Below are 13,235 nucleotides of genomic sequence, written 5' to 3' on the forward strand. Positions count from 1 at the left end.
CAGTAATTCAGCTAATTTCTTCCAAATGTCTTTTTGTCCAATGTTGAAAAAAGTAGAAACAAAGTAATTGATTTATATATTTTGATAGATAGGGATACAGATTTCTTGAGATTTTCCAAATATATTTGAGAGTGGATGTCTATTTATGAATTATAAATAATATATCAAAGAATTAAATTAAATTACCAGTGCTATAAGGGCACAAATACTCCTGAATGTACAGGGTGACAGGGGATAGGATCAGCAGCAGATAGCAGGTTTACTGTTAAGTTTGAGAAAAGGGAAATTTCCTGATGACACTGTATTTGTACTCAGTCTGAAAACTTGGACATGATTCCAAGGTCATGTCTATGTCACTCAAGGATGTCCTCCAGCTTGGTGGGCTGTTCCTGTGGGACTCCCAAATAAAATTCTTGAATTCTTCCCATCTTCCCTTCCCAAGTTGGGGAACTTTTGCACCTGTAAGCTTTTCCATCTTGGGTGGGCATTGTATTGTACAAGACTGAATTGTAAGGCTGAGTCCAACCACATCTGTTTTTCTCTTAAACTCAGCTGCCATCTACCTGAAGAACATGGTGACACAATACTGGCCAGACAGGGAGCCTCCACCAGGAGAAGTGATATTTCCATTCAATATTCATGAGAACGACCGGCAGCAGATCCGTGACAACATTGTGGAAGGGATAATTCGGTCTCCAGATCTGGTGAGGTAGGCCACACCCTGTCTGCATGATCTGAGGAGTCATTTGGCCTTGGCTGGGACTATTAGGTATATAGTCTTCAGCTTTGTTTGTGTGTATGTATTTTTTATTTTTTGAGACAGGTCTCATATATCCCAGGCTAGTCTCAAGTATACTGTGTGACCAAGGATGGCCTTGAACTTCTAGTCCTCCTGTCTCCATTCTCAATTGCTGGGATTACAGCTGTATACTGCTAAGATTGATAAATGTAGAGCTGGAGCTTAAACAGAGGACCTCTTGTATTCTGGGCAAGTTTTTACCAACTAAGCTATGTTTCCAGACCAGAAAATGCGTTTTTAGTTCTATATATTAGACAGCATAGCTGTGGAGTTACGAATTTCACAATCTTAGAGTAGAAACAAATTTCCTTCAACATATGAGCCAGTAATGAAATTTCCTTTGCAGATGGAGGGGGAGGGGCAAGGGATGAATGGTGGGGATGTTGAATTATTGCGTAGTTGTTTCTGTAGCTAGGAGAGCACAGGTACTCACTGAAGAAGAGCATCCTTATTCTCATTGGTTCCCCATACGCCAGTTGTGTCCCAGGAACCTCTCAAAACCATTGTCTGTTCGTCTGTGAGGATGCTTGTTTCCCGATCTCCTGCATCTCCCAGTGGTTCTAAAGCAGCACGCAGGGGTAGCTCTCCTTGCCTGTCTTGCACTTGGCTTGAACTGAGAAATGGACCACGAGGCCCATCTCAAGATGAAATCCTAAAAAGTGAAAAGTTTTAGCTATGCTTTATGCCTGTGTTGTAGTAGTAGACAGGAAACCCCTGTGTTTTATGAGACAGTTCTCAGTGACTTTGCTCCTCTCATGAACTAAGGACCTTTGAAGGTACTGCTTCATTTCATTTACATGAAGGTACTACTGATTTCATTTACAAGTACTGCAGAGAAAATCCCTTTTGTACTGTAAGGAAGATACAATATGCAGCTTAATTTTTTTCCTCAGTTTTTACAGATCTACGTTGTTGAATGCCCGACTGAACACTAGTTTATTATTTATTTTTTACCATTTGGAACCCTGAGACTGAGGAGGTAGCTCAGTTGGTAGGCTGCTTTCCTAGCATGCAAGAGACCTTGGGTTCAGTTCCTAGCACTGCATGCAATGGTGTAGTGTAGTGGGGTGTAGTGGTACATGTGTGAATCCCAATACTTGGGACATAGAAGCAGGCGCATCAGAAGTTTAAGGTCATCTCCAGTCTGGGCTACGTAAAACTTCCTCACAAATGAACAGCTCAGCAGAAATCACAGTTTGGAATTCTAATTTTGGCAGGTTAATTCTCTAATCAAATGACTTCATGAGGACATACTTGGTAGTAACAGTGGTACTTTGTAGAAGGAACATTTTTGCTTCCCCTTTGTTTTCTTTTCAATCCTAGTTACAGATGAGATCTCACTGAGAAGTGATGACTGTACTAAATAGCATCTTGCATATTCCTTTTTCTGTTTTATTTCTTTTGTTGCTTTTTTTCCCCACTTATTTCTTTGGTAGTGGTTCTTCAATTTCCTATTTTTCAGAAATTGCCTTGTAAATCCATATTTGTTGTATTTACAGTACAAGAATTAGTGTGTATTTTCACGGGTACAATGTACCATACTGTCTCTTTCTTAACTGATGAGAGCTAGGTTTATCCAGTTGACAAATTGTGTATATGTATACATATACTTTATACACAGAGAGGTACTCTACCAATGAACCACACACCAGCCCTAGGCTTGCCCATTTGGTAGTCACATGTGTATCTGTCTGCCTATATATCTATATTTGTATGTATATATACATATCTATCATCTATCTATCATCACCTATGTGTTGGCATATCTCTGTATATATTTATGTATGTATGTATCATCTATCTGCATGTGTATACATAATCTATATGTTGTTATCCCTTCTCTCTGTGTGCCTCTGTCTGTCTCTCTGTCTCTGTCTTTCTCTCTCTGTATCTCTCTCTCTCTTTCTTTCTCTCTCTCTGTTTCTCTCTCTCTCTGTTTCTCTCTCTGTTTCTCTCTCTCTGTTTCTCTCTCTTTCTCTTTCTTTCTCTCTCTCTCTCTCTCTCTCTCTCTCTCTCTCTTTCTGTGTGCTGTAGATCAAACCCAGGACCCTATATATGCCGCTCCTTCTGGATATGAAGACTCAAATATAAAATAAAACAAGTAAGAATTTTTACAGAGTTGAGGTAGATTTGCTGTATACTTTGAATTTTTTGACAATCTTTTAAAATTTATTTTTTAACTTTTTACTGATTCTTTGTGATTTTCACACCATATATCCTCGTCCCTTCATATCCGCCCTCTACCCTTGCAACCCCACAAAGAAAATGAAGCAAAAGACAAAACCTAAAAAAAATCTCTTCATAGAAGCTGTAATGTGTCACAGTGTGTCCCACAGTAGGCCCTTCTGTTTACACATCATTATTTGTAAATGTTTATTGTAATGAGTCATTGGTCTGGTTCAAGGCCTCTGGCTTCTGCTATAGCATCAATACTGGATCCTCATCAGGACTTCTCTTCTTGTGGCCCTGTGTCATGGAGATCCTGCAGCTTTGGGTTTCCGTTCACATGCTTCTGCAGCTCATAGCTGAGGTAGATGTTGGGGTGGACCAACTCAAGGCCCTGCATCTGGGCCTAAGTGATCACTGAGTTGGTCAGCCCACCAGTTCTCCTGCACTCACAGTACCAGGGTGAGCTCTCCAGCAATGCCTCAGCTAGTTCACCCAATGCTGCAGCTGGCAAGGGGCAGGGTCAGCTCTCCCACTCTCATGCCTTCAGTGCTCATGACTCACCTCCACCCATGCCATAAAAGCCAGCTCCACTGTGCTCCCCAGTTAAGGTGTGGGGCCCACTCTCCCCAGTACTGCAGCTGGTGAGGGCAGGACCAGATCTCCTGCTCTCATGACCCCAGGGCCAGCTTTACTCACTGCTGCAGATGGTGAGGGTGAGAGGGTATCACCTCCACACCACCTCATGGCAGATGAGTGGCAGGGACAGCTCTTTTGTGCTCATACCCTCGTGTCTAGCTCATCCTCACTCCCTCTACCAGGGTGAGATCTATTGTGCTGTCCAAGTGAGGTGCAGGGCCCACTAAAATACCTTTAGGGTAAGATGGAGGTTTCATTTATTTGAGTTCCCCCATTCTGTTTATTCTCAGTAAATTGTGCCACTGAGAAGGTTTTTTTAGCAGGATTACTTTTTCTCATATGGTGGCTACATGTATACAGTCTTTTGCTGCATAAGTTTGCAGTGTATACAGTCATGTCCCATGTGATTAGATCTCCTTAGATGTAACTGGATGAGCATCTAGGTTATAAAGGTATACTCTGGTTTTCACCCAAATTTGAACTTGCTAATGACACATTTCTCAATGTTATCCATGCTCAGTGGTGCCTGTCTGTAGGTGTATAACAAACGTAAAGGGAGTTGGAGAACATTATATCAATATTTTAGTTCTTTGGGGGATGATACTCTTAACTGCTTGAATTTGCGCATTTTCTTTCCCACCTCACAGAGTCCAGTTAACAATGTGTCTCCGAGTCATCATTAGACACGATTTTCCTGGTCACTGGCCTGCAGTGGTCGACAAGATAGACTACTACTTGCAGTCACCAAACAGTGGGAGCTGGCTTGGCAGTTTATTGTGCTTATATCAGCTGGTGAAGACCTATGAGTAAGTTCATTCCTACTAGCAAAGAGAGACGGTGTCCTGCAGCCTCAGGCTCGTAGATCAGTCTGCTGTGGGGCTTGGCAAAATAAGTTCATCGTGGAAAACGCTGAGACAAACTGTGTTCACTTGCTGTAGTTGGTCAGTGGTGCTCAGCCTTTCTGGTGTACACTGCTGAGTTCCAAGGCAGCGAGTGGTGGTACTTTCTTTAGCTGTTGCTGTAGATATACCTCAGATACAGAAATCAGACACTTTTCTGATGAGAAAATGTAGGAAGTGTAAAGTTCTTTGAGACATTTCCATGAAAGTTGCTGGTGAGGTACAAGACTTGGATAGCAGTTAATGTTATTTTTGGGGGTTTTAAGATGAGCGCTGCTTTTGTATATGCAATCCTGTAGTTTTTCTTTGTTTTGAACAGTATCACTTAGTAGATCAAGCTGGCCTTGAACGCACAGCCATCCTTCTGCCTTAGCCTCCTAAGTGCTGAGATCACAGCCCATGTAGTTTTTGTTCAAGATGATAGTTTAGAAAGTTGTATAGACTTTCTATTTAGAAAATAATTTTAGATTGGCAACCATACAAGTGAACTGAGAACACCCAGGCTTGTAAAGTATATTTACTCTCAGTGAAGGGTGATATGAGAAAAAATTTTCCATGTTATTTACCCTGCAGAATGTGTGTGTCTAAGCTAGCAGATCAACTTTCATTTCATAGGATGAATTATGGTTTGATGAGAGTTAACTTAAATACTAAAAGAATTTCCATATAAAATTACTAAATAGTATTGGATTGATCCACCCTCCCTCCCTCCCTCCCTCCCTCCCCCCCCCCCCCTCCTTCCTTCCCATTGCTGCATAACAAACCAACCCAGGGCCTTTTTCATGAGCCACATCCCCAGCCCTTGGCATTTTCAGACAGATTTTGCTTTGTAAGTTCAGGCTGGTCTTGAAATCATGATCCTTCTGTCTTAGCTCCTGAGAACTAGGATTACAGTTGTTCATTGTTGGATTCTTAAACTAGTCCCAACGTTTGAACAAAGATTTTGTGGCTGCCTGAAACGAGAATTTATCCTTTCAGAATTTCTTCCAACTCCATTGCAACAGCTTCGTAGGAAATTTAAGCCCGTGTTTCATTACTTTCTGTCTTGTATGGTTAACAAGTCTTTTTCACTCGGTGTTTACAGCTCACTGGGAAGTAGAAATCATTACCTTCTAATTCTCTGTCTTTGCTCCTGCAGATATAAAAAAGCAGAAGAAAGAGAGCCTCTCCTGGCAGCCATGCAGATATTTCTGCCTAGAATTCAACAGCAAATCCTGCAGCTGCTTCCGGATGCCTCCCATTACTCCGTGTTGCTGCAGAAACAGATTCTGAAAATATTCTATGCTCTCGTTCAGGTCGGTGTGACTGCAGAAGATGAACTCGGAAGAACCTTGAGTTTGTGTGTACCCTGTAGAAGCGTCAGTCATTAATTTTTTTTAAAAAAGATTTATTTATTTATTTATTTAATGTAAGTACGCTGTAGCTGTCTTCAGACACACCAGAAGAGGGCATCAGATCTCATTACAGGTGGTTGTGAGCCACCATGTGGTTGCTGGGATTTGAACTTCAGACCTTTGGAAGAGCAGTCGGGTGCTCTTACCCACTGAGCCATCTCACCAGCCCCCCCAGTCATTATTTAGAATCATATTTTTACCTTAGAATCAGGCTCACAGAAATGTACTGTTAGCCATGATCACTGGGCATCCAAAGTTAAGTTTGGTGTCTGTGTGCTGTCTTTCTTCGTCTAAAGTTCCAAGTTATAAAGAACCCCAGGTGTTGCTTGACCTAAAACTTGCGTTTAGATTCAAGGTGCCCTGTTTGCTGGTTAGTTGTGTTTATAGGAGGAGAAGAAAGAAAATAGAGTCCCTCTTAATGGGAGATCACATTGATGGCCTTTTTTCATCTTCAGCCAAATTTAAGCCAACACAAATTTAGTGGCTCTTGTGGAGGAGGGTCTTTGTAGGCTTTATAGCAGGCAGGGAAAAACGATCAGGGGGCAGTTAGAGTGAAACCCAGGTTAGTCTGACTTTGGTGACCAGTGCTGGGCTAAGAATTTTTGGAGTCTTACCCAGATCATTTTACTTTAGCCATATTTAAGTACAGCACAATTTTGGAAAGAGTGTTCGATAGCAATTAATTCAGGCCCATGAGTATGACAAAGCTTAAAGCATGTTTGCATTGAAGCTTCTTACAAAGTACACATGTGGCTTCATCAAGGTAAACATAATAGCTGGCCCTAAGATACCACAGAAATCACTTAGGCTATTGTACAGATGATGTCTCACAAGAATGAGTTTCATGGCTTGGAAGTAAAGCGCAAGGTTTTAGGGGGAAAAAGTCTGGGATAATCAAACATAATATTCTGGAGGTTCTGGGCAGAGCCTGGCCCAACAGGTAGCAGAAGATCACCAGGTTGTAAACTATATTCTCCCCAGCATTCCAGGAGAAACAGCCAAATATCTTTTCCCTTTGGAGAGATCAGCTTTGTATTTAACTTTCCCTGGATTGTCCCATGCTTATCTATGGCCTTTATGCCGTCCGCACGTTTTCTTTGACTTAAGCTATAAGGGCTACTACTATGGTAATTTAAAAATAGTTAGAAGATAGGGATGGAAAGTCTTTAAAGTTTGAGGATATTTAACATTGATACTTGAAAAAAACTTGAGTAAATGATTTCAGCCAGGGAAGAAGAATTGGGGTCAGCCTCAATGTGAATGGATTAAAGCTCTGTTCTGTGCTCTCTTTATAATTCCTTGTGCTATGAGTTTGGTTTATCTGAGCTAGGGAGGCAGGAGAGCTGGGATCTGTTCTTCATTTTGACTTGGGCATCTTTGGACTATTTTAGTATCACTACACAGCTGGAGTTATATTCTCTTGTTTTATATATGTATATATATAATAAGTTTATTTATTTATTTATTTGCTTATTTTTGGCTTTTTGAGACTGGTTTCTCTGTTCACTTCTGGCTGTTGTAGGCCTCATTATGTACATCAGGCTGGCTTCTTACAGAGATCTGCTTGCCTTTGCCTCCTGAATGCTGGAATTAAGGTATAGCCACCTTGCCTGGCTTTATATGCTTTTAATAATGGCAGCTGAAGGCAGATTTTTTTTTAAGTCTTTTTTTTTTTCAGGATAGATGGAAGGAAGCAGATCTCACAAGAGAAAAGAAAGTAGGCTATAGAGAAATATATTCTTCCACATTTTCTGAACTTCTGGGGAAGAAAGCTACGTGGTCTCTTTTCTAGAGTCAGTGCTAGAGATCTCCCTTAGCCTCCTTTACACTGGGGCATCATACCAACAACAATAATAGCCTGTGTATTTGGGGCTGGACTAGCCTTTCTTGCTGGGAAAACAGAGCCAAGCACTGATTGGTAACATGAAGGCTGGTGACATGAGTTTTCTGTGGATTCTTTATACTTGGCTAACGGACACAGGAAGAAAAATCTCTCAAACACATAAAAAAAAAAAAAAAAACAGACAAAAACAGAAGATGAGACATTCTAATATCTTTTAACTGATTTTGGTAATCTGTTATATATTAGTATGGTAATATACTTCTCTGATGAGGCAAAATTAAAAAACAAACAAACAAACAAAAAAACAAACCTGATTTGAGAAGTGAAGCTGCCATCATGATCATGATGTCAGAATTAGAGTCGACTGGCTGTGATACAGACAGTCCAGAGGAACTGCTGTCCAATGTCTGATTCAATGAGGTTGACTTTGTCTTAAGTAGCAATTCTCTGTGTAGAGGCTTTCACACATACTACAGGAGTCACTACTTCTGCCTAACCCCCTGCCTGCTCCTCCTCCTATGGACCTGAGTTTAAGCCCAAATGCCTCCCTCCTATGTGGCACTTAGAATAAAGTGTGACTTTTTTTTTTTTTTTTTGACCTTTCTCAGCCTCTTTTTTGGAGACAGAATCCCACTCCTCAAACTCATGTCAGTCTTTCTGCCTTTGCCTCCTACCTGACTCCTGGGTGATGGTTTTGTAAGCAGCTCATCATGTCCAGCTTGTAGGTGTGAAATAGCATACTCCTAGCCACCTCTCTCCTCTCCCCCTTCACTATCCCCGCCCCTGCATCCACATTCTCCCAGCTGGAGTGAGAGCTTTGTGAAATGGCAGGGATGTCACCAGTACCTTGCTAGGGGACAGTAGAGCAGTGGGTGTGGAGGCAGCTCCCTGCAGCTCATGGCACAGCAGGGGAGATAGAAGCCTGAACAGAAGTCATTATAGGGATTGGACTGCAAAGTAGAAAATGGGGATTGAAAAAGAGCTTTGTGTGCATTTAGTGAGGTGAAGATTTTCATCAAAGTGCTTATAATTAAAAGTTTGATACATGAAGAGGAAGTTGTAAAAATAGCCCAAAATGTATGTGAAGTAAAAGAGATCTTATTGATGTAAAATCTTTCTTTTTTAATGGTAGACCAGAGAAACAGCCAATGACATGTATATTTCTAAATTTAAAAGATTTATATTTCAAAAACAGGTATGGGTTGTAAATGTTTGTAATTCTAGTATTTTTGGAGCAGAGATGGGAAGATTTAAGATTTCAAGGCTATCTTTGGCTCCATAGCATATTTGAAGCTAGCTTGGGCTACAAGAGACTTTGTTTCAAAATGTAAATGTAACTTTTATTTGTGTGTAGTCATTGTCATCTCTGAGGCTTATTGCCCCAGTCTGCTAACCTAGGCCTAGTCCTGGAAGATTCTAGTCTGTACAATCTTATCCAGGCCTAGAATGTTTTCAGCCTCTGAGGTTTACTGTTGAATAAGCTCACCCTTTCTAGTTCTTTCTGAACTCTGTTGGCTGGTTTAACTCAGCTGTTCTTGGCTGGTTTAACTCAGCTGTTCTGGCTCAAACTCCTCTCCAAGCTGACTGACTCAGTCGTGCTTCTCTCAGTTTCTGACTGAATTGCTCTGCTTGGCCTCATAGTATGGTAGTATGTTCTAATCTTCTGGCTCCTTCTCATTCTCTGCCTTGTTCTGTCTTCACCTGTGTCTAGCTTGTTCTTTATCCACAGCTCATCTTTCTATAACTCTCCTGGCAAAACTGCCTCCTTTCTCTCTTTGCTGCTCTCTCTTAAGTAGCTTCTCTTTCCTCTCCTCTAGAGAGTTGGGCGTATCCTATTCTGTCATATTTTTTTCTGATTCGTCACTTTGTCTGCTTCTCAATTAGACACCACTTTCATACGTGGGTGCTTCCTTCTATCAGTTAACTTTACCTTCACTGTCAGGGATTAAAGTTGTGTACTAAGGATGTGTCTGTATTCCAGTCAAAGGAATAAAGGTCTGTGCTAAGGGCTGAGCACACACCTAGAAATATCCTGCAACACAAAGGAAAGCCAACCAACCAATCAACCAGCCAGCAAGCCAACCAGATAAACAAACAAGAGGGCTGGGAAAGTAATTCAGGTTCTTTCCTTGATACCTGAAACCCTGGGTTCAATCCCCTGTGCTACATAGAGCTAGGTATGGTGGCGCACACCTGTAGTTTCAGTATCCAGCACCTGGGGGCAGGAAGACCAGGGGTCCAGAGTCATCCTGTTGGGTGAGTTTTAGGGTAACCTGTGATGTATGAGACCTTGTTGCCTCTTAGCTGCTAAAAATACATATTTGATGATGGATGTTTTAAGGTTAAATTTTAGATTAAATGAGGAGTTAGTGTTAGTATCTTGCTCAGATATTATCCCAGAAGATATAAAATGCTGGGTTTTATGGGCAGGAGGGATCACTGCCTACTGCTGCTCTGTTTTCTAGTATGCACTGCCTCTTCAGCTGGTGAATCACCAGACCATGACAACGTGGATGGAGATCTTTCGTACCATCATTGATAGGACGGTCCCTCCGGTAAGTCAGAACTCTGGAGGAAAGCCTGCAAATGTATTGATGGGATACTTAATGCTGATTCACTGTCTGGTCTGCAGTTAAACAAAAACAACCCAAAAACAAAACCAGAAACCTTCTCTCATATTAACTTATAAAATACTGTAAATATATAATTATAATGTTCATTTTTAGAACATCAGATCAGCAAGAATATTAAAACAGTAACTATGTTTAACCTTATTTATACTGGTTAAAACATTTTAAACCTTGCTACATATCCCTCTAGTCTTTTTTTCTGCACGTATGTTTAGAATTTTACTTATAAAAACAGTACATGTACTTTTATATTTGTTTTTCACCAAAAATGAAAAATAAATGTTATTAATATTTTTCTGGCTATAACTATTCTTTAAAATTTTTATTTTACACTTAAAATTTTCGTTAGTGGATGTTTGTATAGGTAGGTGGTATGTGTGTATGGAATCACACCATGGTATATGTGTAGGGGTCAGAGGACATTTGTGGTCCTTTCTTTCAACCATGTGGATCTTGGGGATCAAAGTCAGGTCATCGAGTGCAGTATAGGCACCTTTACCTACTGAGCCATCATGCAGGCCCACTGTTTGCATATTGTCATTTTAACTGAGTGTTTCATTGCTTGATATCCAGGTAGTTTTAATATTTAAGCTGTTAACTCTAAGAATGTAGTTCAGTACTTGGCTGGGGTGGAACTCAGTGGCTGAGTCATTGCTTCCTGAAAGTGTTGGGCTTCCAGCAAACCTTATAAGCAGAAACAGAGCTTCAGGCATGTACTTTAATGCACACTGGCTGAGCGTGCTGCAGGTGCTCACAGGCAGGGTTCTAAGTCACCTTTTTTCCAGGTGAAAGTATTCCACTGTGATCTGCAGTGGCTGTTTGTCAAGTTAACGTTTGTATTTTAAGAATTTGAATTGTCTTGAAAATGTTTTCCATTCCTTTTGTGTCCATATCTCTTTCTTACATATTTAAGTGCCGAGGTTGAACTCAGGGTCTCTCACATATACTAAGCATGTCCTTTGTTCCTATCTTCTTCATTGTCTATATTTGAAACAAATTATTCCAAGTTTCAGTGTGCCCACATAAGCAATAAACAGTTGAGTTATTTTTGACAACAGTCTTGTTACTGTTGCCCACATCCAAACTCAGAACCTCTCATCCTCTCAGAATCTATCAGGTGACTTGGTGCTTGTGTTTTGTTTCTGCCTACTTGCTTCTCTTGGAGATCAGTGTGAACACCAACACTGGCCAGGAAAGATAGGCTTAACTTATTTAATTCTTAACTAGCTACCCGTAAAGTAAGTAAAGTAAGTCTCAGTTTGCCCAGCTATGACTTAATCTATACTAAAATTTATGCTGTTTTTATAAATCTTCTTAGGCAAAAATCTGACTTGGATGTTTTTCTCCTCTTAGGAGACTCTTCAAATTGATGAGGATGACCGACCAGAGCTGGTGTGGTGGAAGTGTAAGAAGTGGGCTCTGCACATTGTCGCTCGTCTCTTTGAACGGTATTGCCCTGCTTAACTATAGCAATGATGTTACAGTTGGCATCGTGGTATTAGGTGTACTAGAGTTGAGTGTCTCCCTGATGTCATACACAATATCATTTTTTCTTTTGTCTTTAAAACCACAGAGAGTAGCTTTGCATAGTGGTACTTGCTTCTAAGCCTCGGGGAAGTGGAGGGAGGAGGGTCAGGAGTTTAAAGTTATTCTCAGCTACTTAATGAGTTGGAGGCCAACCTGAGCTAAAGGATGCTGTCTCATACAATCAAAAAACCAAAGCACAAAACCCACAGAGGGCACAGTTTTACCAGCTGTTTAAAGCAGGCTTGTACCTGCTGCCCAGAGATCATAACAAAGATGTACAGCCTTTAGCTCTATTCTACTCTGTGCAACTTGTCATTTTTTTCATTAGACATATGTAGAAATTGTGCAAGAAGGTGCACATGGACACTTATTGAAAAACATGTCAGGTATAACCTTTTTATACCTTCTAGGAGTTATTGGTTTAGAGGTTAGAAGCTTCCTTCCAGAATGCTGGCTGTGCTCTAGAATCTTTAGAGTTTCTCCTGATTCATATTGTATCTTGAAAAGAGAAAGTGTTAGCTTTATGGCCCAGTAGAATATATCTCTCAGTATCTGCATTTAAAATAGCAAGTGTGCTTTGTTTTTAAATATCACAGTACTTAGATGTTTCCTCTTTGAATTTTAAGGTATGGAAGCCCAGGAAATGTCACAAAAGAATACTTCGAATTTTCTGAATTTTTTTTGAAAACCTATGCAGTGGGAATTCAACAGGTAATAAACTCATGCTTTTAAGATAGAAGAATGGTTATTACTGAGTGTATTCCTGCCTGTTTTAAAGTAGATTGCTAACACGGTAATTCGTTGCACACTTAAAAGAAGATGAAATGGCAGCCGTGAGAGTCTGCTGTAGGACAACTAGCTTGAGAACCTTGTATTCTCCATCGGCTTCCACTAGAACTGCCTTTCTTGGCTCCTAGACTTAGAAAGAAGCCTCAGATGATGATGTGGACCTGGCCAATTTTAGGCTCTCTGTCTTCTTATGTCTCTTATTTCTTTGAGCTTTGCCTTGTTTTATTTTATTTGAAGATTTATACCCTCTGAATAAAGCTGTTTCAAGTGTAGTCAACCCAGCATATACCCCACCAGAGGGATAGCTGAGAAGAGTCCAGTGAGGATCTAATATTGAGAGTGTAGTAGAAACCAGAGGCCTTGAACCAGACCAGTGACTCAGTGCAATGAATATTTGCAAGTAAAGATGTGTAGACCAAAGAGTATACTGTATAGTACACTGTGACACACACTGTAGTTCCAAGTGAGATTTTGTTTTTTGTTTTTTTTTCTTTTTGTTTTGTTTTGGTGGGGAGGATGCAAGGGTGGAGGGCAGATATGAAGAGATAG

The 13,235-nt window shown here is 40.6% G+C and overlaps 1 protein-coding gene across 3 annotated transcripts in view; it reads left to right on the plus strand.

The window, feature by feature from the left end:
* Ipo8 (importin 8) overlaps nt 1-13,235 on the plus strand; it is a 62,157-nt gene that overhangs the window by 9,121 nt on the left and 39,801 nt on the right. For all 3 annotated transcript variants that reach the window (XM_021164775.3, XM_021164776.3, XM_029478481.2), the window contains exons 3-8: nt 553-709; nt 4,252-4,410; nt 5,642-5,798; nt 10,206-10,295; nt 11,724-11,818; nt 12,524-12,608. In XM_021164775.3, the coding sequence (XP_021020434.1) occupies nt 553-709; nt 4,252-4,410; nt 5,642-5,798; nt 10,206-10,295; nt 11,724-11,818; nt 12,524-12,608 (743 nt within the window). The remainder of the gene's footprint in view (nt 1-552; nt 710-4,251; nt 4,411-5,641; nt 5,799-10,205; nt 10,296-11,723; nt 11,819-12,523; nt 12,609-13,235) is intronic.

The sequence above is a fragment of the Mus caroli genome, unplaced genomic scaffold (assembly GCF_978045245.1).
Source record: "Mus caroli unplaced genomic scaffold, Mus_caroli_1 scaffold_7, whole genome shotgun sequence".
Classification (NCBI taxonomy): Eukaryota; Metazoa; Chordata; class Mammalia; order Rodentia; family Muridae; genus Mus; species Mus caroli.